General features: G+C 47.9%; 1 protein-coding gene across 6 annotated transcripts; it reads left to right on the forward strand.

Annotated features, from left to right (window-relative positions):
• The first annotated feature begins 33 nt into the window (after window positions 1–33).
• Window positions 34–21,399, forward strand: MFSD1 (major facilitator superfamily domain containing 1). Of its 6 annotated transcripts, none has more exons than XM_039556938.1 (21): window positions 34–172; window positions 272–357; window positions 3,360–3,438; window positions 6,815–6,954; window positions 8,563–8,746; window positions 9,926–9,978; window positions 10,408–10,520; window positions 10,897–10,939; window positions 11,299–11,366; window positions 11,781–11,889; window positions 12,502–12,604; window positions 13,289–13,387; window positions 14,178–14,289; window positions 14,782–14,838; window positions 15,359–15,515; window positions 16,131–16,228; window positions 16,927–17,039; window positions 17,417–17,464; window positions 17,627–17,687; window positions 19,759–19,873; window positions 20,099–21,399. In XM_039556938.1, exons 5-21 carry the CDS (start codon window positions 8,725–8,727, stop codon window positions 20,156–20,158), a joined length of 1,431 nt encoding a protein of 476 aa, XP_039412872.1. In that variant the 5' UTR covers window positions 34–172; window positions 272–357; window positions 3,360–3,438; window positions 6,815–6,954; window positions 8,563–8,724; the 3' UTR covers window positions 20,159–21,399. The 6 variants fall into 6 exon arrangements, with proteins under 6 accessions (XP_039412872.1, XP_039412873.1, XP_039412870.1 ...); XM_039556939.1 differs by having other exon boundaries at window positions 8,567–8,746; XM_039556936.1 differs by lacking the exons at window positions 34–172; window positions 272–357; window positions 3,360–3,438; window positions 6,815–6,954; window positions 8,563–8,746 and adding an exon at window positions 9,716–9,833.
• Window positions 21,400–24,787: the final 3,388 nt, after the last annotated feature.

Genomic DNA, 24,787 nt, shown 5'->3' on the forward strand with positions numbered 1-24,787 from the left:
CCCAGGGGAAGAGTCACAGGCACCTGTGCTGAACTCACACAGATTTTTGGCAGGAATGATCTAATTGCTCATCATGGGTGGAATAGAAAACATTTCTTACCCAAATGAAGAGAAGGCTGGCTCAGGAGGTGACATCACTGCAATCAAGGAAGGTTGAAATGAGCTGGAGAAGGTAACAGGAACAGGTTGTGTGTTAAAAGAAATGTGAGGTGGTAGAAGATCAAGACCAAAAATCAATCCAAGTGAATTTTTCATCCTGTTATTTCTGCAGGGTTTCCATCTGTTTCCATCTTTCCATTTGCTGGGTTTGCTTTCCAAAGCAAGGGAGGGACAGGAGTTCAGGAGAGTCTAGTTCAGGTCAGTCTTGCTGATACTTGAAGCAATTCTGGTTTCCCTGGTCAATCTGTTTAATGAAGGATGTGGGGACATTTAATTGTGGCCATCCAATAGCTGAAGGGAGCCTGCAAGAGAGCTGGACAAGGACCTGGAGTGACAGGACAAGGGGAAATGACTTTAGACTAAAGGAGGAGAGATTTAGATGGGATCTAGGGAAGGAATTGTTTTCTGTGAGGGTGGGGAGGGGCTGGGATGGAATTCCCAGAGCAGCTGTGGCTGCCCCTGGATCCCTGGCAGTGCCCAAGGCCAGGCTGGACATTGGGGCTTGGAGCAGCCTGGGACGGTGGGAGGTGTCCCTGCCCAGGGCAGGGGTGGCACTGGGTGGGCTTTAAGGTCCCTTCCATCCCAAACCCTGCCATGATCCTAACCCAAAGACAGCCTGTCTATGGAGCCAGCAGTGTCTGGGGGCTAAAGCACCTTTACAGCTGCTGATCAGAACAGGAATTTCAGACATCAGCTCCTTGACTTTATCCCAGTTTTTTCTTGCTCATCCCTTAGCTGAGAGGTGGTGGGAACAGTCAGCAGGAGCATCCCCAAGGCCTGGGAGTGGGACGCTTTGGGAGTGGGACTTTTGATAACTTTTATTGGCTTTGTGGCTTATCCTGAGACAACAGAACCAGCAATAAATTGTCACTTCAGGGCCAGCATTCGGTGCCAGCTCAGAGAAGCCCAGGAGGCTGTGGCAGGTATTAGTAGTGAGCACCCAGCACAAACCCTGGAGCAGGATCCCAGGGTAACAATGCTTGCCAAATCTGTTTGCAGAGTGCACAAAGCAACAAGGAAAACATTGCAACAGCACCAAGATTTTCTCACAGATCCAACACAGCGTGCTGCCTCAGCAAAGCTGTTTATTGGTGCTTTGCTTCCAGCCCTAGCCTGGGACTGAGCCAGGCACTGCATCCATCGGGATCGGGATGCTGTGGCTGTAGGATAAACCCCCAGCCAAGGCCCCAGGGAGCCAGTTATGCCATTTGGAATCCATTTCTTTTTCCTTGATTTCCTTAAAGATGTGTGTGGGGAGCAGTGATTGATCCAGCCACTCTTCCCAGTCCCGTGGGATGTGTGTTTCTTTTCCATTTCCTGGGAGCACTCGGTGTTTGGGGCTTGCTGGGCTGGGAGGAGCTGCTGGACTCCATCCACAGCCACTATCAGGCATTATCTCCTGATAACTCCCTGAAAATCCCAGCCCTTTGGTTTTGTAGGAAAGGCACTTTTCCTGTGGGGCACGCAGGATGTGAGGCTGGCTGTGGGAAATATTCCCAGGGAGGAAGGAAGGGCTGGCAGTGTGCTGACAGCAGCACTGCTCTTTCAGGTGCCGGTAGAAGAAGCTTATAAAAAGCTTCGTTCTTGCTTGGTGAGCAGAAAGTGCAGGAGAATGGGCTGGGAATGAGTGGAGTAGAAGCTGAAATGATGTTGGGACAGCTCGGGCTGGAGGCAGGAATGCTCAGCAGGGAAGGAACAGGCAGCCTTAAAACTTCAACATGTGAATTTTAGACAAGAAAATGATACAAAGCTGATGAATTCTGATCAGCTTGCAGCGTGGCTTTGGAAAAGTGACTTTGGAAGACTGACTTTGGAAAAGAAGCCTTTGGACTCCTGAGGGTGCAGAGGTGGAACCCTGACTATGCGAGCTGTGATTTGACTTTTCTGGGGGTGCCATCCCTCCTCCCCAGCACCAGCAGAGCAGGGCTTGGATGTGCCTCATCCCACCCCTTATCTCCAGTGCAGCTGCTGGCTCGAATTGCCCAGAACAATCAGGTCTTAAGAAGTTATAAAAGCCTTCATCAGTTGTTTCTCCTCTTCTGGTGGGGATGTAAACATTGAGAAGCCAAGCAAAACAGCCCAGTGGTTGCCAGTGCTTGGCCAGAGCCCGAGAGGCGTATTCCCAAAGAACTGAGGAGGCAGCTCTCCAGCAGGCTCCATGGAGATTGGATACAGGGCATGCAGCTGGAGATTTGGAGCCAAGGCCTGCCCCAAAGCACTCATTGCTGGAGTGGAACACAAGAAGTGGGATTTCACACAGTTTGCCAACAAACTAAAACAAGGAAGCGAGCGCTCCAGATCCAGGATGGATCTTGGAACTTGGCACGGCTCTCCAAAGCAGGATTTTTATCTGTTCCCTTTGCTGAGTTCAGTTTTCTCTTCCCATTTTCCATTCCCTATCGCTTTCCAGAGCCATGCACTTGGCACTTGTTGTTAGATGTCAGATATTTGAGCCTGGAGTTGTATTTTCTAGGGATGCTTTGTGGTTGTGGATCTCGAATTTCCAGAACAAAACCCCGCATTTGCTTTCCAGATAAGAGAAAAAAAACCCAAACTTCATTTCTTTTTCTCTTCAGTTTCTTCTAATCTGACTTCATCTGCTGGTTCCCATGCAGGGCAGTGGTGGAGTCCCCAGCCCTGTTTAAAAATCCTGTGGATGTGGCACTTGAGGACGTGGTTTAGTGGTGGGTTAACAGCTGAACTGATCCTTTGGAGGCCTTTTCCAAATGTAGGGATTCTGGGATGACTCTAAAAGGACAAAGAACTTGTAGCTCGGAAGGGTTTCAGCTCCTCTGAGTGTAGCCAAAGCAGATTGCACAGGAGATGTCCATGGCCAGGTCAATATGGTGGGAATTCCTCCCCATCCAAGGAGATCATGGTTTATGTGTCCAATTACAGTCATTGCAATATTGGTATCTTTGAGAATGTTGTTCCCAATGGAAGCAGGGAGAGGAAAAATCCCATGTGGCCTTCCCATGTCTCTGGGATCCATTCCTCATGCTGGTGGTAAGAGGTGGATGGCATTTAGGATTTGCCTCAATGGAAGAGGTAAATATAGAAATAAACCAAGTTGTGAGGGAAAGCTTCTCCAAGCACAGCATAATTTCCACTCAAACCATCTCAGAACTTTGCTTTACTCTTTTCCTTATGCTCAAACCAGGTTTTTTTCAAAGAATTCTCTTCTTTTCCTCCTTTTCAAGGAATGAAGTGGAGCCCAGGAACAGCTCTGACTCAGGTGGTGAATGCCCAGCACCATTTTCCCTGCCTTGTGGGAAGAAGGTGAGTCCTGGAGGTCCCCTAAGAAATGACATTTTCCAAGCCAACAAAGCTGCAATGACCTTTCCTTGAAACTCTGGGCTGGGAATAATTCCCTTCCTGTTTCCTCAGTGGGGATGAGCTGGCTGTGGTGCCAGGAAGGTGCCATTTCAGTTTCTCACCTGCAGGACTTGTGTTTATTCACTTGTCATTTATGGGGAACAACATGAACCCACTTGTTTCCTTCTCTCAGGCCATGAATAATATCAATGAAATTGTTTGCACTTGGAAACCACAAGGTGGGGAGCTCAGGGATGTAAAAATGCAAAGAATTGTCATCTGGGAGTGAAAGTGTGAAATCAAGTGTTGAGCAAGATGCTTCTAAAGGAAACAATATCTTTTCAGGATTAGATCACTGGTGATTTTTTTCTTTGCTGTGCAGAATAATTGGTCATTCATTCTTTGAAGGAAGTAAAAAAGAAAATTGCACTTCATCTTCCTCTCCAGCCCCTTCCTTTAACAAATAGTTAAGACAGTCATGTCTTGTCCTCTAATTTGAATTATCACTTTGTGAAATGGTTTTTTCCTCCCCTCTCCAGCTTGTTTCCAATTTTTTGCCTATAAGGAAATGATTCTGCTCCCCCTTTCCCACCCTTTTCTCTTTTCCTCTAAATTGGAGCTTTCTGTAATTTTTCCCCATGGTATCACTTTTTTGGGTTATGAAGCAAAGCCTCCTACTCTGAGATAAAGCTGGATATGTGGAGATGACTCAGGATTATTGGAATAAGAGTGATTTTTTAATTTTTGGTTTCATTTTGAAAGGTCTCAACCCAATGAGAATATTTAACATAACCATGTCAACTACAGCAATAGAATTGAATTGAATTTCCTCAGATCCAAGGCCTAGGAGAGCTGGTGAGAAGGAATTCCACAGGGGGAGGAATGAATTTGAAAGTGAGGGATCAGGTGTATGAGCAAAGGAATTAAAGTTCAGGGAACAACGGGAGCACTGAATCAAGTGATTTGCTTGGAAAGTTCTCCAGGCTGCAGCAGAGAGAAGGAAAGAAATCCACCCCAGTGGCCCCAGGTGTTGGAAAGTCTCCAGCAAAGTTCAGTCACTGGAGGGCAGAGGAAATGGCCGAGGAGGAACTGCTGGATGTGCAGAGATCCTCAGGCTTGGGCAGGGGAAAAGCAGGAGTCTGGCAGGAGATGTGCCTTTGGAATAAAGTAACTGAGGGAGACAACCCAGAGCTGAGAGGGGACAGCAGGAGGCTGCAAAGAGGAGCTTCTGCTGGATCCTTGGAATGTCCGGCAGCCTGGGTGCTGAGAGCAGCCCTGCATTTGGGAACAGGATGATTTCTGTGTGGGGAATGTGCACAGGGATGCCAAGGGGATGGTGCAGCCCTGCCACGGGGTCAGTGGGAAGCAGCTCCCCTCTCCCATCCATTTCTGTGGTTCCATCCACTCCCATTCCCAGAGAATGAGGAGCCCTGGTGACAAAGAGCTCTCCCTTGGCCTTCAGCCAGAGGAGGGAAGCAGAACCCTTGTCCAGGGTGGGAACTTCCTTCATTCCCAGGGCACTGAGGCTGGCTGGCACCAACCTTCAGCATCTGATTCAGAACCAAAGCTTCCTCCTGAAATTCCAGGGCTTAGCTATGAAATCCTTCATGTCCATCCCGCTGGGAGAAACAGGACAGTTTTAAGAAGTTTAAAAGTTATGAGAATGCATCTTTTCAAAGATGAACTCTCCAGTAAATGCTTTGCTTCAGTGCCTCTCAGGCAGCTGTAGTTGTTCAGTATTTCCACTAAATTACCTGGAGATCTTTAAAACTGTTAACATCCACCAGGAATTTGTGTATTCTGAGGAAAACAGGCACAAAGGGAAAGTTGTGCATGGAGCCAAGTTCAAGTGTTACCTGGTAATTCAACCATAGTCCCAAAAGCCCAAAGCTCTGAATTCCCAGAATCACGGAATCCCAGACTGGTTTGGGGTGGGAAGGGACCCTAAAATCACCTCCTTCCACCCCCTGCCATGGGCAGGGACACCTTCCACTGGGCCAGGCTGCTCCAAGCTCCGTCCAGCCTGGCCTGGAACACCAAAAACTCCTCCTGCAAGCCCTGGTGTGGCTGAGAAGCTGCACATCATGAATGATGCTCCTACCCTCCTCTCCCTGGGGGTGTTTTTCACTCCAGTAGCTGGCCTGGCTGTGGGAGAAGGAGCCTGGTGCCAGGTGCCCTCGGGAAGAGCTGTGTGATTTCAGGAAGGAGGCAGAACAGCGTTGAGCAGCGTAGGACAAGGAGCCATGAACCCACCCGCTCGGTGCTGCTGTGACCCGGCAGAGGGCAGGAGCTGTTTGCTTTGGCACAGAGTCCCCTCCAAGCACAGGAGCTTCCTCAGGCCAGGATCTTTGCTCTCAGGGAGATTTATGGGGCAGAAAGGCTCCCTCAGCCATTCCCCAGCACTTTGCAGAAATCAGACTTGTCTTGAGCTGGTGCATAAAAGCCCAATAATGCTTGAGTGAGGCAGAGAGGTTTGTAATAACCCATTCCTCAGCAGGTGGAGTGATTAAACACTGTTTGCACGCCTGTGTGTGACAGACCCTTCATCCTTTGGGGGGAAAAGCACGAGATTTTGCCTTGAGAAAATGGATCATGGGGTAATGATGGTGGAGTCAATTTAATCACGTGAAATGCAGCTCCTGCTTCGTTGCAGTTTGGAAGCATCTTCCCAAAGACAGCAGTAACTCAGAGGAGCTGAGCCTGGAAGCTCATCCTTGTTTCCCAGGAGTATTTACTGCCCTGAGTGCTCCTTGCACTTGATTGATCCAGGCAGTGCAAGGAGGGGAGGCCACAGGCACAAGGATTTTATGGCCCCTATAAAGTCCTGTACACAGGTTTTCCTCCATTTGCTGCTGTTAAAAGGAGCATTTAGGATCATATGGCACTTTAAGTGCTCTGATTTATGGGGAGGCAGCAATTGCATCTGTAACAAACATTCTAAAGCCTGAGTTTAAGAGCAATCCACTGTATTTATTTGGGACATAAACACTCACCTGCAATGCACGTGGGAATCAGCCCGGGCTTAGCTCCCAGAAACATCACAGCCACGAGCTTCAGGCACAGCAAGGTCAAAGCCAAGGTGAAGGTGGATGTGACTGGGGAGAAGGGCAAATATTGGGAAACAGCAAATGGAAAAGAGCCTTTTTCTCCTGGTAAATATTCTGGATGCATGGCTGTCGTTTCTTACTCTCCTACGAAGGGCCTGATGTTACACAGGACAAGATAAATACAGCCCCAGGCTTGTTTAATAGGAAATATTTAAGCACACAGCCAAGAAAAGAACATGAAAAACCCACTGAGAGCTCTGAAAAGGAATATAATAAAACTGCATGTGTTTCAGGTTCATGAAAACTGCCTCGTGCATGAGTGAAAGCACAGGAACCCTTTGTGGCTCTGGCACCTGCTCAGCTCTGCTCCACATGAGGGATCATTGCCAGTACTGAACTGATGATGCTCAGTGGATGATTAGGAGCAGCAAAGGTAATAATTTTTAACTGATTTAAGTAGCTTTCTAGCCAGTTTAAATAGTTTAACCCTTCCACCTTTACATGTTTTTGTATGACAGTAATAGTGTGGGAGCGTGGCATGGATGAAATTGAAATTATTAGGAATGAACGACTCAGAGGGACAGTTACACTTCTCCATTTATTTCTGAAAAAGAAGGAAGTCGCTCAGAGTAAGCAAATTCAGAGGAATCTCTGGTTTCCCAAGGGAAGTCAGAAGAGAGGACAGGGAAAACCACGCCATAACGAAACCATGAGCTTGACGTCTTCAGGGCAGCACAACTCACTTGGGTAATGACTGAAAGAAAAAAGACAAATTCAGGGTTCTTGAGTTTAAATAACGAGAGAGATCTGAACAACATTCACCCTTTGAGGTCACATGGTTTTGTGCCTCTGTTTGCACAGGAAAAGGGAGGAGGTTCTTGGCTCTTTTCACATTTGTTACACATTGACACAGGAGTGACACAGTGAATGTCTCCCAGTCAGGAGGCCTTGCCCTCTAATGCTACAGGGATTTAATAAACTGAAATGGGACAAGAACATCATAAACCAGTGCTCAAAATCCTCCTGGTAGCACCGCCGAGACTCAGGATGCCATTCTGGGCCGAGGATTTCTTTTTCCAGGAATCCTCTGCCACTGCACTTGGCACAGCCAATCCCCCAGGGCTGCTGGAAGCTCTCCGAAGTATTTCTGCAGAGTCAATTTTTCAGAATTTTTGCAGAGTGAATTTTTGGGTCTTCAGTGTACAAAACTCTGGGACAAAAGTTTGCAGGGTGAAATCCTGATCCAGAGAATGTGGCATTTTTGGGCAATTGATTAAATGAAGTCAACCTAACAAGAGTTTTGGTAAGGAAATCCCTAAAGCCTCTGCCAGCTGTTCACTTCCATGCTTTCCCTTGGAATACACAGCTGAATCCAGGCCAAAATATTCTCATCCTACATCAGAAGTGGCACTTTATTGTGTTTAATATGTTTATTCACTATGTGGCTTTGCCTTTGTGAGAGTCAGGGAGATAAAATTTGCTTTTCTGGATCTTCCTTGAAATAAAGGCTAAAATGGATCCCCAGTTCGAGGAGAAAGCTTCTGTGGGATCCTTTTGCCAAAGTGCTGGCATCTTGTCACTGCCCATCTGAGTTACTCATTAGCTCGGTTTGAAATCCATGTGAGAATAGTTTAAAGAATAAAATCAAGGAATTGGTGTTAAAATGTCACCAGACACAGATTTCTTTCCAAAGTTCTCTCTTTTATCTGTGGATATAAATTGTCTCCCTGGAATTAGGAAGCTCGAGGTGCTCTGCAAGGTCAATTACCTTTGAGCTCCCTCAAGTGGCAATGAAACCTTGGGGTTTGTCACTGGAACCCTCGAGTTTTTTACAAAACCCCTCGAGTTTGTCACTGAAATCCTTGAGTTGGTCACAGAAACTCTCAAATTTGTTGCACAACTGCTTTTCCAGCAAAGCCCTGTAATTTAAGACCATGTTTTTCACAGCTGCTCTGGTAAACCGAGACGCTCGGATTTCAAGGAATCGCAGCCAGTTTAGAGCAGTTGAAAAGGATTCATTTAATAACACAGTTCTGTTTAGACAGGTCTCTGAAAAGACACGAATCAAGTGAAATGAAGCATTTCACGTCCAAGAGCAGCTGGCAGCTGATTCACAACGTGATACCTGCATATTTTGAGAAGTTATTTTGACTTTCTTCTATGGTTCCTTAGCAAATTCATGACAGAGTAGCTGGACGGTGAAATGTCTTGGCTCAGCACATCAGGTAAAACACAGCCCTTTCCTTTCTACACTGTGAAAACAGAAATAAATCCTTTGAACTAAATCACAAGTGCCTCATTAAGAGCGTATTTTATTGAAAAAGAGCATATTTTTAATGAAAAAGCAATTGCTGATGTGCACACAGGATTTGGGTCATTTTGGTGCAAGAAGATGAAATTTGGTGGAAGGTTGGAGCTTCTTAAAGTAAAAAAAACCACCTTTTTCAAGGGTTGGTCTAATAAAGGAAGAACTTTTTGGAGCAAGAAAAAAAGACTTTGGAGAAGAGAAGCCTTCCAGTGTCTGAAGGGAGTTCCAGGGAAGCTGGAGAAGGGCTGCTCATCAGGAGCTGGAATGCCAGGACCCAGGGAACGGCTTCCCAGTGCCAGAGGGCAGGGCTGGGTGGGAGATTGGGAAGGAATTGTTCCCAGCGAGGGTGGGGAGGGGCTGGGATGGAATTCCCAGAGCAGCTGTGGCTGCCCCTGGATCCCTGGCAGTGCCCAAGGCCAGGCTGGACATTGGGGCTGGAGCAGCCTGGGACAGTGGAAGGGGTCCCTGCCCATGGATGACCTTTAAGGTCCCTTCTAACCCAAACTATGCTATGATTCCATGATCCCATGACTTTAGCACCCAAAAAGAGAACAATACAGCCATTTTACAAGCTGTTGCATTTCCCTGGATGCTGTTCGTGGACTGGTTGCAGCCTGGCCCTCAAACTCCATTTACATTCACATTCACGTTTACGTTCACGTTCACATTTACATTCACGTTCACGTTCACATTTACATTCACATTTACGTTTCATTGTTTAGCTTTATTTTAAGTTCCCATTTCCCACCCTCGCAGGCCCCAGGCCCGGCGTTGCCGTGGCAACGGCGCACGTGACCCGCGCGGGTCACGTGGCGGGCGGGGCGCACGTGACGGGCGCTCACGTGGGGCGGGCGCGATGGCGGAGGAGGAGCGGGCGCTGCTGGGCGGCGATGGCGGCGATGGCGGCTCCCCGGGGCCCGCCCGCGCCCTGCCCGCCGCCTGCGACCCCCGCCGCCTCCCGCACCGCCTGCTCGTCCTGGCCCTCATGTGCTTCCTGGGATTCGGTGCGGGATGGGCCTGGGGGGCTGCGTGTGGGGGGGTTCCGGGTGTGCGGGGTGCCCGGACGGAGCGCTGAGCCGTCGCCTTCTCCCTGCAGGCAGCTACTTCTGCTACGACAACCCGGCCGCTCTGCAGACGCAGGTTCAGCGGGTGAGTCGCTGCCAGGGGGCTTTGAAAAACAGGGAGAGTGACCTTTGCCATGGGCGTGGAGGAACGGGGCAGGGGGGAAGGGCTTCCCGCTGGCAGAGGGGGAGGTGGGATAGAGAAAGGAATTGTTCCCTGGGAGGGTGGGCAGGGCCTGGCACAGGGTGCCCAGAGCAGCTGGGGCTGCCCCTGGATCCCTGGCAGTGCCCAAGGCCAGGCTGGAGCAGCCTGGGGTGGTGGAAGGCGTTCCTGGGGTTGGAACAAAATGAATTTTAAGTCCCTTGCCACCCAAACCAGTCTGGAATTCTGTGAATGACAAGCAGTGGCCAGGTCAGAAATGCACTTGTTTCTACACGGTTTGCTTGGATATTTATTCTGTGTCCCTGCAGTTAGCTCAGGAATAATCCCTTTTATAATTCCCCCGGTGCTATGCAGGACATGAAGGTGAACACAGCCCAGTTCATGGCACTCTATGCCTGGTACTCCTGGCCCAATGTGGTTCTGTGCTTCTTTGGAGGTTTCCTGATAGACAGAGTGTTTGGAATTCGGTGAGTGCAATGTTTGTGTCGCTCATGTGCAAGGAATGATGAGCCAAAAGTGCAGGTGAGGTTTAAGCTTTATATTATAAAGTTTTTCCGCATTGCAATAAACCTTTCCAATATTTTTTCCCCACACAATTTAGGATGTTTTAACAATATAGTTGAGCTTCCTTTCCTTTATAATTTAAATAAATTTGCTTAAAAAGCACCACCTTGCACTGCCTGTTTTCTAGGGGAGCTGTTGAGCTGCACAGTTTATTACAGAGACCTTTTACTGCACATGCACCTCCCCTTGTTTCCCTGCTGCAGGTCTAACACAGTGTTTTGTAGGGGAAAAGAAGATTCTGGTTATGCATGAAGTGATTTGATTTTATTTTCTTTCCAGGCTCGGCACTATAATATTCAGCATCTTTGTGTGTGTTGGGCAGGTGAGTGCAGGGGAGGGGGTGAAGGATGATGAATTTGTGTTCCACATCAGACAGCTGAGAACTGGAATGGGAGAACCCTGGGTTGTGCTGGAGTATCTGGGAAAAGGGAATCTTGGAATGTGAGTGAAATCATGGGAAGGAGCCACATGTTTGATGTGGAATTGGTTGAGGACAGTCCTGGGTGGGCCAGCTTGGATATGATGAACAGCAGAGGGAGCAAGGACCAAAAAGCAGAGCAGGAACTGGGTGTGAAGTCTTTCTGGGAAGGAAAAAGCATTTCTGTTCCTGTTTTTGCACGGTTCTGGTTTGTTCCATACCCGAAATGCACAATTATCGTTTTCCTTCAATGCTCTTTGCAGGTGGTGTTTGCTCTGGGAGCACTGTTTAACACTTTCTGGCTGATGGAAGTGGGCAGATTCATATTTGGGTGAGTCTGGAAGAGCAGATTTGTGCTCTCTGAGGTAAGGCCATCTAGAAAACTACAAAATCCAACCCTAGAAAACGCTCCTGGAAAAGTGCTGCCTCTTGGAGGCAAAATGGTTGGATTCTGAGACCTCTAAAGCTGAGGAGTGCAAGATCTTTGCTTGCTTTCTCTGTGTAACTTAAAAACAAAAAATAGGACTTTGCAGGTCTTGCTGAACCAAAACCTGTGGAACCACCAGTGATTCTTAAATCACTGCAATTCTGTTCCTGAATCTCTGTTTTCTGTTGCTTTGTGTATAGAAATCTGCATTCCTTCTGCCTGTACACGACCAGGTTTCTCTGAAATTCTGCTCTTGCTCTTGCCAAGGACCTCGCTGCTTTGCCTGCTGCATTCTAAACGTTTTCTTTTGCTTTTCAGGATAGGTGGTGAGTCCCTGGCAGTGGCCCAGAACACGTATGCAGTGAGCTGGTTCAAGGGCAAGGAGTTAAACCTGGTGTTTGGATTGCAGCTCAGCATGGCCAGAATTGTAAGCTTGCACCAGTGCACAGCTGAGAACGAAGAGAGGAGTTGTGCCCCTTCTTGTAGGGCTCCTTTGGAGCAGCCTGGGGTGGTTTTAAGCTCTGCTGGTGTTTCCCTGGTGGGGCAGTGAGCTGCTCTCTGCTGGGGCTGGGGGATGCTCAGCCTGGTGCTCATGAGCAGCTGCCTCCTCTCAGCTGAACTGCTCTTAACTGGGGGTAGTCTTGGGGTTGCAGCCATGGATCCTTTCTGGGGGCAAAGGGAGGGGAAAAGGTGCTTGCTTCTTCCTGGTGCCTGTCAGGTGGGAATCCTGTGTGCTCTAATACATTAAATTCAGCTCAGTTTATGAGCTCGTGCCCCTGGGGTTTATGCACTTCTCAAGTCTTGGTGAAAACCCTTCCAGATTGGTATAAATTTAAATTTGTGATGTTATATTGTTGTTGCAATGATTGATTTGTTACCAAGCCAACAGGGAATCATTTGTATCCTTTTCCCTGCTGGTTTAAGTTCCCTGGGTAGCGTTTTCCCTGCTTGTCTCCAATAAACCCTTCTGCCTGATGTTCCTGTCGAATCCCTGGAGCTGGGAAATGCTGGGTTCTTCACATGGCTCTGTTGTGCCTAGGGGAGCACGGTGAACATGAATATCATGGGATGGATCTACTCCAGAGTTCAGGATCTCCTGGGCTATGCTGGCCCCAGCACCCTCGGCCTGGCTCTCCTGATAGGTCAGTGATGTTTTGGGTTGCTGTCCACCTGCATGTGTGTTAATGATTTATTAACCACTTAAAAGCACTTATTAACCACTTAAAAGCAGCACAAATCTGTTTGAGCCTCAGAGGAGCAATTCCAGCACCCTTTGTATCATGTTCTCATATTCCCTCAGGTCACTGCAGCTGCTGAAATGCTGTGGCATTTTTGGGGTGGCCGAATTCAAGTTTGTGTCTTGTGGAGATGAAATATTTCACATGCTTTGAGCAAAGGAAAGACTTGCAGAATTTTCTGAGGGGTGTCAAACCTTGCCTGTGGTTGTCTGGTTGTAAAAGCAGAATTTGAACAATTCTGGGGTGTGTTCCCTTCCCTCAGAGCCATGGGCATGGAGACCCTGGTGTTGGGAGTAAGGCCAGGCTTTGTTTCTGTCACTGCAAGGTGCAGATGAGGAGCCTGGCTGTGCTGAGGGGGATTGGTGGTCGTGTTTTAAATAAAATAAATGTATGTTCATGTTTGTGCTCCAAGGCAGGTGTCTGCACACCTGTTTCACACCTTAACCTTTGAGCTGCACAGCTCTTGAGCCTTAAAGCTGGTGTTAAACTCGATGTGCCTTGACATGTCCAACAAAAACTGCATTAATTGGGCTGAAAAACCAAATTACTCTTTGAGTCGTTAGCTAAACGTGGTGTTGCCTTCTTCAGGTGGTGTCACTTGTCTCTTCTCACTGAGCTGTGCTTTAATCCTGGCTTACCTGGACAGGAGAGCAGAAAAACTGCTTTGTAAAGAGCAAGGGAAAACAGGTGAGTGGTGGGCCTGAGCTGGAACAGACCCTTCCAGCTACTCTGCACAGGGCAGCTTTGCATTTGGGGTAATTCGGTGGCTGCTGCTGAACATCTTCACAGTTATCATTTACATGAATTTTTAGTGTTAAGCACCAGTTCAAGAGGCAGATGCACTGTCACCTGCTTTATTTATAAAAATAGAAGTTCACACCAGTTTGTGCCCTTGCCACCAGTTCTGTGTCTTGTTGGAGTTGATCTGATTCCCTTCAGTAGGGATGCAGAACCAGGGAGCTCTTCCCTGTCAGCGTGTGGTGGCTTGAGTTTTCCATGTGGGAGAACTTAAGCCAATTAAAAGTAAATTAAATTTGAGATGCAGTGGAATCCCAGACTGGTTTGGGTTGGGAGGGGACCTTAAATCTCACCCAGTGCCACCCCCTGCCATGGCAGGGACACTTTCCGCTGTCCCAGGCTGCTCCAAGCCCCAGTGTCCAGCCTGGCTCTAGGCAGGAATTTCCAGCTGGTGAAAGATTTCCCTGGCCAGGTGTGTTGAACTCTGCTGCTCAGGACTTGCAGGGGCTGTGGAGCTCTTGTCCATCACTTCCTGTGGGAGGCACAGTGTGTTTGGCTTTGGCAGCGTGCATTTAACACTGGACATCCTTCAGTGAGTGCCACGGGGTAAACTCCAACCAGGCAGGGGCAGGGATGTGCTTCAGGGGGCATTTGGGATCACCTGGGTGTTACCCAGTGGGGATGAATGCCAGGTTTGTTCATCCTGACTTGAATCCATGCTGTGTCTGCCCCACTGCAGGAGAAGTGATCAAGCTCACAGATGTGAAGGATTTCTCCCTGTCCTTGTGGCTCATCTTTGTCATCTGTGTGTGTTACTACGCAGCAGTTTTCCCTTTCATCGGCCTTGGGAAGTAAGTGCTGCTCACTTTTCCAGCTATTCCTCTGGAATTTGGCCAGGCTTTTAACCAAATGCTTAAAAGCTTCACGTTGACCTGCTGAGCTTTGTGGGAGTTACCACTCTGACTTGTCAGAACTCAGGAGCGTGAGGAAATGTTTGATTTCCTGATTAAAACTGGATACAGATTTAAAACATGGGGTGGAATTTGCTGTCCTGCAGGATTCTTTCCATGTTTACAACCCAATATCTCATTATTTGGGTTAAATGTTGGCTGTGGACATTTTATGTTTTCCCCAAAGTATAATTTGAACAATCCTTAAATTAAAATCTGTGGAGTCTGATAACAAGCTCCTAAATTAATTATAAATGAGAATCTGGGATGTTTATGTCAAAGCTCTGTTTGATTTTCTTGTAAATGAGATTCTTGTCTCTTTGTCTAACTTAATTTTGATTTTATGTCCTTCAAGTCTGCATTTTCCTAAATAGTTTTTTTTTCTTCCTTCAGGGTTTTCTTTATTGAAAAATTCAGATTTTCCCCTCAGGAAGCCAGTGCAATTAACAGGTATATTGGAAATGATTAATTAGGAATGCTGCCAAATTTTAGGATGTATTTTTGGGCTCTGGGCAGGTGGGGAGAGATTTGGGATCTCCTGTGACTTGGATTTAAATGGAGAAATAATTTCGCATGACCCAAGGAATAACTGGGAGTTGTGGATGTGTTTTTTATTGAAAATGGATGTTCACACTGCAAAGAAAAAGCTCTGAAGGATTTTATTTTAGTATTTGGTGATTCTTTTCCGAGTGATAAAAGCAGTGTAATAACAACACTAAAAGAACTCAGTGTTGGTCGTTTGAGGATGAATTTGTGATGTGGCAAAAATCACCCCAAAGTGATAAAACCCAACAAGGAAACACTTGCTGGGCTGTGATTCCCAGAGCTCTGTCACTCTTTCCTTGGATGCCTGAAACCTTTTGGGAATTCTAAATGATTGGGATTTTTTTGGAGGTGCTTTTTTCTCCTGACCTCACAGTTAACAAATGACTCTGGGAGTGTTGAGCCTTGAATTCTTCCTCTCCTGCAGCGTTGTGTACATCATCTCAGCCCCCATGTCCCCAGTCTTCGGCCTTCTGGTGGATAAAGTTGGCAAGAACATCATCTGGGTTCTGTGTGCTGTCATCACCACGCTGGCCTCGCACATCATGCTGGCCTTTACCTTCTGGAACCCCTGGATAGCCATGGTAACCTGCTCTTCTGGGATTTAGACCTAAATAGAAATAAAATCAGTATCAAGTATTTCTTTTATAAGTACAAAATAAGCAATGGAGTTAATGCTGAATTGTTCTGCCAGTTGGGAGGTGGAAAAGATGCCTCACTCCATTACTAAATTCCTGTGCCAGGTGCTCACTTTTCTCCTAAAAATGGTTCTTTTGGTTTATTTCTGAAGTTTATAACTATTGCTCAATGTGCCTCTGATGTGCTGGATTGAACCTCAGTAAAAATCTGCATTACTGAGAGCAGATGCCCTGAAATATTTGTTTGGAGCTGAGGATTATGGTGCTCACCAGTGGGGCAGGGATTAAAAACTTCAGTTTTCAGGCATTTTTCTAGCAAGGTGCAGCTCTGGGTGTTCAGTCAGGCTCTTCAATTTTAATTAACAGAGTTTATTTTGGAGGTCATTCCTGGAAGAAGTTCTAAATGTGGGTATTTATTTGGAATTTCATTGCACGAGGTGTTACTTGAGCTCGCTTTTTGTCACTTTTGGGAGAAAGGGAAGGGCAAGATGTTCATTTGTTAGAGTTTGACATCAGAAGTGCCTCTCCTCTAACCCTGTGTGCCTCTCCCTGTGTCCCCAGTGCCTGCTGGGAGTGGCCTATTCCCTGCTGGCCTGTGCCCTGTGGCCCATGGTGGCCTTTGTCGTCCCAGAACACCAGCTGGGAACTGCCTATGGCTTGTAAGTACTTCCATGGATTTGTGCAAATCCAGAGCACCAGCAGGAGCAGGGGATGGAGCAGCTCTGCTGGAGCAAAGGCTGGGAGAGTTGGCATTGTCCAGCCTGGAGAGGAGAAGCTTTGGGGTGACCTGGAGAGGGACTTGGGACAAAGGATGGAGGGACAGGACCCAGGGAATGGCTTCCACTGCCAGAGGGCAGGGCTGGATGGGAGACTGGGGGGGACTTCTTCCCTGGGAGGGTGGGGAGGGGCTGGGCTGGAATTCCCAGAGCAGCTGGGGCTGCCCCTGGATCCCTGGCAGTGCCCAAGGCCAGGCTGGACATTGGGGCTTGGAGCAGCCTGGGACAGTGGGAGGTGTCCCTGCCATGGCAGGGGTGGCACTGGGTGGGCTTTAAGGTCCCATCCATCCCAAACCATTCCCTGATTCCTGACACTCCTGAACCACTGGATCTGAGCAGTTCCAACCCGTTCCTGGTTCCCAGCTCCTCCAGGTTTGGAGCAGGAAGCCCTGGCTGCTCTGGGGATGTGGCTTTGGGACGCAGCACGAGCCTGGGGGGAGGCACAGGAGCTTCTGCAAAGCTGGAGCCCTGCCTTCCACCTGTCCCAGCAAAAGGGGAAAGCTCATCTCCTGTTAGCTCAGTGCCACTGAGGAGCTTTCCCTAAGGAATCACATCCATGTGGTGCTCCTGCTCTGTCCTAGCATGCAGTCCATCCAGAACCTGGGCCTGGCAGTGATTGCCATAGCAGCTGGCATGATCCTGGACACCAGGGGATACCTGTTCCTGGAAGTCTTCTTCAGTGCCTGTGTTTGCTGTGAGTGTGGGACACGCTGGGAGTGGCTTCAGGAAGCTTGGTTGGGCTTTTTTATTTCCTGGAAAACAGAAATGACTCCTCTTCTAGAGGTGTCAGCTGGGGCAGTGCTGAGATGAACTCACAGCCAGTGAAGTGGTTTGGGGTTTTCTTGAAGTGTGAAGAGTTTCAGTGTTTAAAAAATGGAGTAAAAAATAGACAAATAATACTTTTAGAGTGTAAGTTTAAAATTAAAATCCTTTTCTGAAGTACCACGTGCCGTGAGCATGGGGGATTTACAAAAGCAGAAAACTCCTCTGAGTTACAACTACCATGAAAAATCTTGGTTGTGGGTTGAACCTGTTCATTTATTGCCTAAACCTGTCCCTTTCCTTTCCCAGTGTCACTGATAGCTGTGGTCATGCTGTACTTTGTGAATCACCTCACAGGTGAGTCTCTGCAGCTTCTCTTTCCCTTTACCTCAGTCTTTACTTCTGTAAAGTAAGTTCAGACTTCTCAGTGCTCTGAGAACCCCTGTGGTGAGTTTTGATACCAAAGGCACAGAAATGCCAGTTTTCAAGGTCTCAGTGTGCACGTTGCTGCTGTTACAGGTGGTGATCTCAACTGGTCTGCAAAGAAAAGGGCAAAACTGCAAAAAGCTGCTGCTTCTGAGTGAGTACAGAGCCAGTGAATATCAGTGGCCTTGGGAAATGTTTGTCCTGGAGGGATTCAGTAGATCATTGTCTCGAGTCTGGTTTGGACTGGATTGATTTTCTCACCAGTCTGTATCAGGGTTTCGTATTCCTGCCCCTGTGGATCAATATTTGAAGGAGCAGTTATCCAGGTGTCCTTTCCTGCTACTTTTCCTCTCTATTTTCTTCTATTTCAGTGGCCTTCCAACTGAAATGTGGTGGAAAATGTTGAGTTTAAATCACAGCACTGATGTGAAACTCAGTTGGGGGTCAGATCTGTCACAAGTGCTCTTGTTACAGTGAGAAGTTTTAATTTTTAGGAAGAAAATGGGGCAGGACTTTCCAGTAAAATGGGATTCACTTCCTTTAAAATGAAATGGAGCACTCTAGGTGACAGAAAGGGTTGGAATAAGGAAATTTTGGCAGTTCCTGGAATAGTTTGGGTTGGGAGAGACCTTAAAGTCCATCCAGTTCCCAGCCCTGCCATGGGTGGGGACACTCCCATAGACCAGGCTGGTTCATCCTATTAAAATATGTTCATTATTCTTAATTTCACATTTTTTATGTGAGAGAATAAATCAATGTGGGGCTAATCACAGCTTGCAAAACCACACCTGTAGAATTCCAGCTGCTGCTGTGTGAAGAACATGGAATTTTCCCGTTGGAATGCTCTCTGTTCTGACCTAATTCAGCTCAGCAGCTCCCTCACATCCTGGAGCTCATTTCCTGTAGTTTTGTTGGAATTCTTTGTTTTTTAATAGGCAATTACATCTCACCTGCAGATGTTGTACATCACACAGTTGTATATATTTATACATTTTATAATATCAGACCTGTTTGATCCAGATACTTTGCTAATAAGATGTTTCTTACAAATGGATTTATGGGCTTGTCCAAAAGTAGACTGTGCCCATATGGTGGTACTTAAATTAATCCCCAAAAACCCAAGGCACCCGTGAGCAAAGGGGATTGGTGAGGTTTGATATGGTTTTTTTCCTGTTTTTTCCACACATTAATCTTGAGGAAAGCTCAAGGAAATTAAAACCTGACTTAATTGTGATGGGTCTCCTTGAGCCAAAGGGATTTTTAATCCCATTTTTTTGATACAAACCCACCAAACCCCTCCCAAACCTCACAATTCTGTGTCCAAACAGAGCTGCTTCTCCCCCTGTAACAATTCCAGTGATTCCTGTGGATCTGTGGGGTTTAGGATGCCCCAGGCCAGTGTTTGCAGTAATTGTTGTCCCACTGTTTCTTTCAGAAAGGAAAGTTGAGTAGCAAACCCCATCCCGAAGTGGGAACACTTGATCAGCACCACCACCACTGAAGAAGGAGAGTTTAGGGTGCATTGTAGTTGTCTGGAAGATTCATTAACAGCTGGGCTTTGCCTGGTCCCTGCTTTGTCCCTGTCCTGGGGGCACAGCGGGGCAGGGCCCTGTGCCCTGGCTGGGCAGGGTGCCCTCCTGTGCCCACACCCCGCTGGCTGGAGGTTTCTGATCCATTTTTTGTTCTCTGTTAGAGCTCACCCCGAGCTCTCAACAGCTCACTGCTGCTCTTGTCACTGTCTTCATGCAAATTCCACTTTTTAAATGTATTTCCAGCTCTGGGTTTGTTTCCTTTCGGACACTTTGATGGAAAAAGAGCCACAAATGCTCAAATGGACTTTTTTTTTTTTTGTAGGAGATTTCTGAATTCTGAGACTGCTGAGCAGTCTTTTATTGCCTTCTTGATTCTCTTTGTATTGCAGTGTTTACTTTAAGGGATGCAAGTTTGTTTAACAGATATAAAAGTTGTTACAGAAGCTCCCTGAGCACGTTGTAATCTGTGAAAAACCAAAAGGTTTCTCTTTCTGCTGAAATCTTGGAATGAAATAAAAGGAACCTGCAGAAAACAGCCTCTCTGTTTCTTTACACTGAATTACTGACCCCTGCATGTCTCAGGGTCGTTAATCTGATACCCCAAAACATTTCTTAGGTATTGGAATAACCAGAATTCCCTGCTTGGCTCCACACTGCTCAGGGCAAACATCTGAAGGCACTTTTCTTTTGCAGAGCAGAAGAGCAGGAGAGGCTCAGACGGCAGAACGAAGACGATTTGGCAAAATTGCTGCCAAAAGCTGATGCCTTTAGTTTAAGGAATAAATACCTGTCCAGACTTGGAGCTCAGGTATCACTAACAGGGGGTCATAGGACAATGAAAAACTAGAGTAATGAGGGGTTTATTTTAGAAATTTGGCTGTTCCTAACAGCCAGCAGCTCCAGCTGTGAGTGAAACTCCTGGGGCTTGTTCTCAGAAATAAATCTCCCAGTGATTAAAAATCTAACGAGGAAAGGAATCAATGGCTGGCCCACCCCAGAAGTTGAGGAATGTCTTAATTTTATTTTTTTGCAGCTCCCAGCTCATTACTCCTCCTGTTTATCGACCCTGGCCCACAGGAGTGTGTTGAAATAGCACCTTGGCCTCTGGAAAAGCAGGAATGCACTGAATTTCCTGGGACACAGAGCCCAGCACAAGCAGATGCTCCGTGCTTTGCTGCAAGCCTAGATCCTAGATTTCAAATATTGGCTAAATCTCCTCCTTCCTGGGCAATTCAGAGATCCTGATGGGAAATTCTGGCTCTGGTGGAACCTCTGAGTACCTGCTCCAGCCTCCTGTCTCAAATACTCCGTGAGTAGCTGAGTCAGTGGCCAGGATTGGATCTCCGGGTGTGAAATGGGAAAATTCCCTAATTAAATTGCTGGGATGAGCCTGGATGGAAGTGGGGCTTTTCCAGCCTCTCCTCTTGGACACCTTGGTTGCTCTGTTCCATGTTTCTGGGAGGAAAAGGTAAGGAGAAACTCCCAAGTGAGTATTTCAGAGGAAACTCCACTTCCAGAAGTACCAAAAGTGCTAACCCTGGAATTCATCCCAGCTCAGGAGCAGCAATAACCTCTACAAGCCCTGAATCTTGTGAAAACTGATATATTTTTAAGAGTTTGTGACTAAAAACTGCAAAAAGAGTTAAAGCAAGAACTGAATTTTGCTTGCAGAGGGAAAAGCCTTCAATTCCCTGGTGAAACTCAGCATTTTCCCATTGTTTTCAATGGAAGGCTCCTTGCTGAACAGGGAGTTCCCAGAGCTCCTGCAGAGTGCATTTTGCTTTGGTTTAATTACTCCTCAAGGTAATGAGGGATAATTTATCCAAAGTGAGCTGATCTTGCTTTAAAGGGCAGGGGCAGGGGGTTTGTGGAGCCCCAGGAGCAGGGGGAATGTTCCTGGGGTGACTCCAGGGACTCCTCGTGTGCCACAAAACGCTCCAGAGCCTTTGGAAATGTTTGGCTGTGGAGAGAGGAGTTTGTTGGGATACAAATATTACATTTTACGTAGAATGTTTTATTTTTGCCTACAGTAATTTAAGCAGAACTCAAGGTCTTTAAAGCTGGTTTTAAGAGAGACTTTGCAGTGCAGATTTCTTTGATGCTCCTGGAAAACTCTCATCTTCCTGAAGGGCTGTTTTGGGTGGAAGTTCTGGATTCTGAAGGACAATTGGCAAAACAAAGCAGCAGCGTGGGAACTTCTGCCCCCCTGAGCTGTGCTGGTTTTTACTGGTCCTTTCTGGGCTCCTCAGCACTGAGGGGGTGGGTGGTTGGTTGGTTTCCTTGCAGACTGTGAATTTTGGGTGTTTTTAAATAAAAATGGACACTGGCACCTGTGCTTTTTGGCTGTTGAGGGTTCTGGGGTTGCCTTTGGGAGTTGCTGGGGCAATTTTTAAGCAAAGTTTTGTTTCCCCAAAGGGGTGGAGGGTTTGGGGGAATTTTCTCTTTGAGGATCCGAAGGCAAAGCTGCCCCCACTGATGGATAATGAATTTTTCTTGGGGAGGGAGAGAAATAAATTGAATTTTGCTCTTCATCTTCTGCTTCTCTTGAACTCTGACATATTTTGGTTGGAGGAACTCGTCTGCTGTTCCCTCGAGGTTGGCATTTCATGCATGATCCAACCCTGAAGTTCCTGTTTTCCTTCATTTTTGGTTCCTGAATTCTCTGTACCCTCCAGGCTCCTGCTCCAGTCCTGGGGGGGACTTCTGCAAACAGAGCAACTTCCCCTGGCAGCTGCAAGCCCCTCCAGGCAGGATCTGAGAGTGGGAAAGGGGATTAACCCTCACTGGGTAGTGATGGAAACATTTATTGAAAATATCTCAAAATCAGGAGTTTACTGGACCAGCTTCCTCAGAATCGGCTTTGTGCCAGTGCCGGAGCGGCTGCGGAGCCCTGCGGGAGGAGGGGCCGTGGGTGAGCTCAGGGAACGGGTGCGAGGGGAGCTTTATCCCAGCAAATCCTCCCTTTTTCAGGCATCCCTCGCTAGAGGTCAGCCCTGCCCCGCTGCTGCCTCGGGAGCGTTGGGAAATTGGGATGGAAACCTCCAAGGCTGCAGCTGCTGAGGGTGGTTCGGTGCCTGATTTACCCGGCTTGGTCCTGGCACAGGGAGTCCGTCCCTGGCACTGTCCCTGGACATTGGGGCTTGGAGCAGCCTGGGACAGTGGGAGGTGTCCCTGCCCATGGCAGGGGTGGCACTGGGTGGGCTTTAAGGTCCTTCCAACCCAACCCAATCTGTGATTCCGTGGAATAGAGTCTAAGCTTTGGGAAAAGCACCTCAACCCCTTACTTCTCTTCGATTGAATTTATTTCCAGGGTGGGTAAAGTCTTGGTGTTCTCCATTACAAGGGAGGCTCAGGGGGGACAGCAGCAGGAATTTCCCCATGGAAAGGGCGCTCAGGCCTTGGCAGGGGCTGCCCAGGGAGGTTTGGGGTCCCCACCCCTGGAGGTGTCCAAGGAATTCCCGGACATGTCCCCAGTGCTCTGGTCTGGGGACGAGGTGGGGATCAGGCACAGCTTGGACTCAGTCTTGGAGCTCTTTTCCAGCCTCAGGGATTCTGGGATTCTGTGGCTATTCTGTGTCTTTCTGAGTGGCTTTGGGGAGTTTTTTGTGGATCAGCTTTGTCTGATCCAGCTGGACCTGACCTTTGGAGGAAAACCTCCTTGTCCCTTTGGGATTTGGGGCTGGGATCCCTTTGTTCTTCAAGCCAAAGGTGGGGCCTGCCAGGAAACAGAAGGAAGGAAATAATTCCTGCTCTGCTTCCCCTGACCAAGCTGCTCTGCCTGGGATTCGGATTTCACAGCTGTGGATCTGTAAACACGGGGCTGCTCCTCAAATGATCGCAATCAACGTTAGCCCTGAATTAATTGAGTTGTTTCCGTGTTTACAAAGCTGTGCGTGGGCACAGAGCAGCTGGGAATGGCAGGGGTTGAGCCCGGAGGAGCTGGCACATCCCCATTGCTGCTGGCAGCCGGAACGAGGACGGAGCAGCCTCATGGCAGCTGGGGGGAAATGCTCCTTTAGGGCTGGGACAAACCCAGAGGGACAGCTCGGGTGTCCCTTAAATCCTGATGGGAATTCCCTTCAGCTCCAGACTTCAGCACTTCGTTAAAAATCCTGCTGTGTTCCCAGAATGTCTGCGGGTGAGTTTGTGTGGGTTTCCAATATTATTTGATATTTTTAAATAGGTCTTTGGGGGTTTGTTTTACAGTGTAGCAGCAGGAGGAAATCAGCTTGAATTTGTTGGACCGGAGAAGGTTTTTGGGGTGTCCCTCGTTGCCCATCCTGCATCTCAGACCCCCCATGAAGACGAAATTCAGAGCAACCCTTGACTTTCTCATCCATCAGAACACACATTGCTTAGAAGAGCTCCCTAAAGCAAATTTCTCAGGCTTTTAGATCGAAACAACCCCTCCAAGCAGTTTGTAGGGAGACTGGAGGCGACATCCCAGCTTATGAAACGTGTGAGGAGTGATGGATACACACAGGGAAAGCTGAGGGAAAAGGGGAAGGGAGAGGTGGCGTTCCCAGGCTCCACTGAAATCCAACAGCTCCACGTTTAGATGGATTGGTTGTCCTGCCAGTGGGTCCTGATGTAAACACAGGGACATGTAATGGATTGGCTATAATGTCAATATTCGTTTAGAGCTGACTCCAGGAAAAATCTCTCACTGGCAGTGCTGGAATTGGGAATTCCAGGCTTTCTTCTGCTGGAGGGGAAAGCAGATCCAACAGCCTTTCCTTTTGTAATGGGGGAGTTAAATGAAAATGGGGGGCTGAGAGCAGAGGTGAGCTGGCTCAGGGCATTGCGTGTCCTGGAATTGGTTTGGGGATTTTCAGGGCAGTAGGAGGCTGAAGAGGGAGCACGTCCTGTGTTTCGGAGTATCCTGAACTTGCAGCCCTTGGGTTGGGGAATGGCCCCCGGAGGGCAGGGTTAGATGGGATGTTGGAGAGGAATTCTTCCCTGGGAGGGTGGGGAGGTGCTGGAGTGGATTTTTCCAAGGATGTCCCATCCCTGGCAGTGCCCAAAGCCAGGCTGGACATTGGGGCTGGGAGCAGCCTGGGACAGTGGGAGGTGTCCCTGCCCATGGCAGGGGTGGCACTGGGTGGGCTTTAAGGTCCCTTCCAATCCAAACCATTCCACAATTCCATGATTCTGGCATCATGGTCACTTCCATAATGCCATATCCATACATTTCTGTGACATTTCTATTCCCATTAATCATTTTTAAGGTGTCACATGAAGAGCACAACCCACAGACTCAAATTTATCCCTTTGCATGGAATAATTTTTTTTCCTCCTCCTTTCCTCCTGCATTTCCTGCTCTCCCTTTGCCCAGGATGCTGCTCTGAAGGGTTCGTTCAGGAGCTTAACCCAATTACAGCCCTCAGGAACAGAGCCTGATTACCCTGGACATCCTTTTGGTATCCATCACTGGAATATTGCCTGACAGGGTTAGCAATTGGCCTCCCGATGAACCAAAGTGCTCAGGAGCTCATTCCAGCGAGGAGCACGTTCCGGATTGCCCAGCACTGCCAGCAACGTTTCACATTCTCAGGGCATGGCTTTGCTGGGGGATTCATCCACGTTTTTCTGCCTTGAGGTGGAAAGCAGTGTCTGGATTGAAAGCAGCACTTCCCGAATTGCTGATGTGATCCCTGTCCCAGCTGCTTCATGGACACGCCGGACACTTCACTGGAGAAGTTCCCTTTGAGGAGCTGCAGCA

Source organism: Corvus cornix, chromosome 9, assembly GCF_000738735.6.
Source record: "Corvus cornix cornix isolate S_Up_H32 chromosome 9, ASM73873v5, whole genome shotgun sequence".
Lineage (NCBI taxonomy): Eukaryota > Metazoa > Chordata > Aves > Passeriformes > Corvidae > Corvus > Corvus cornix.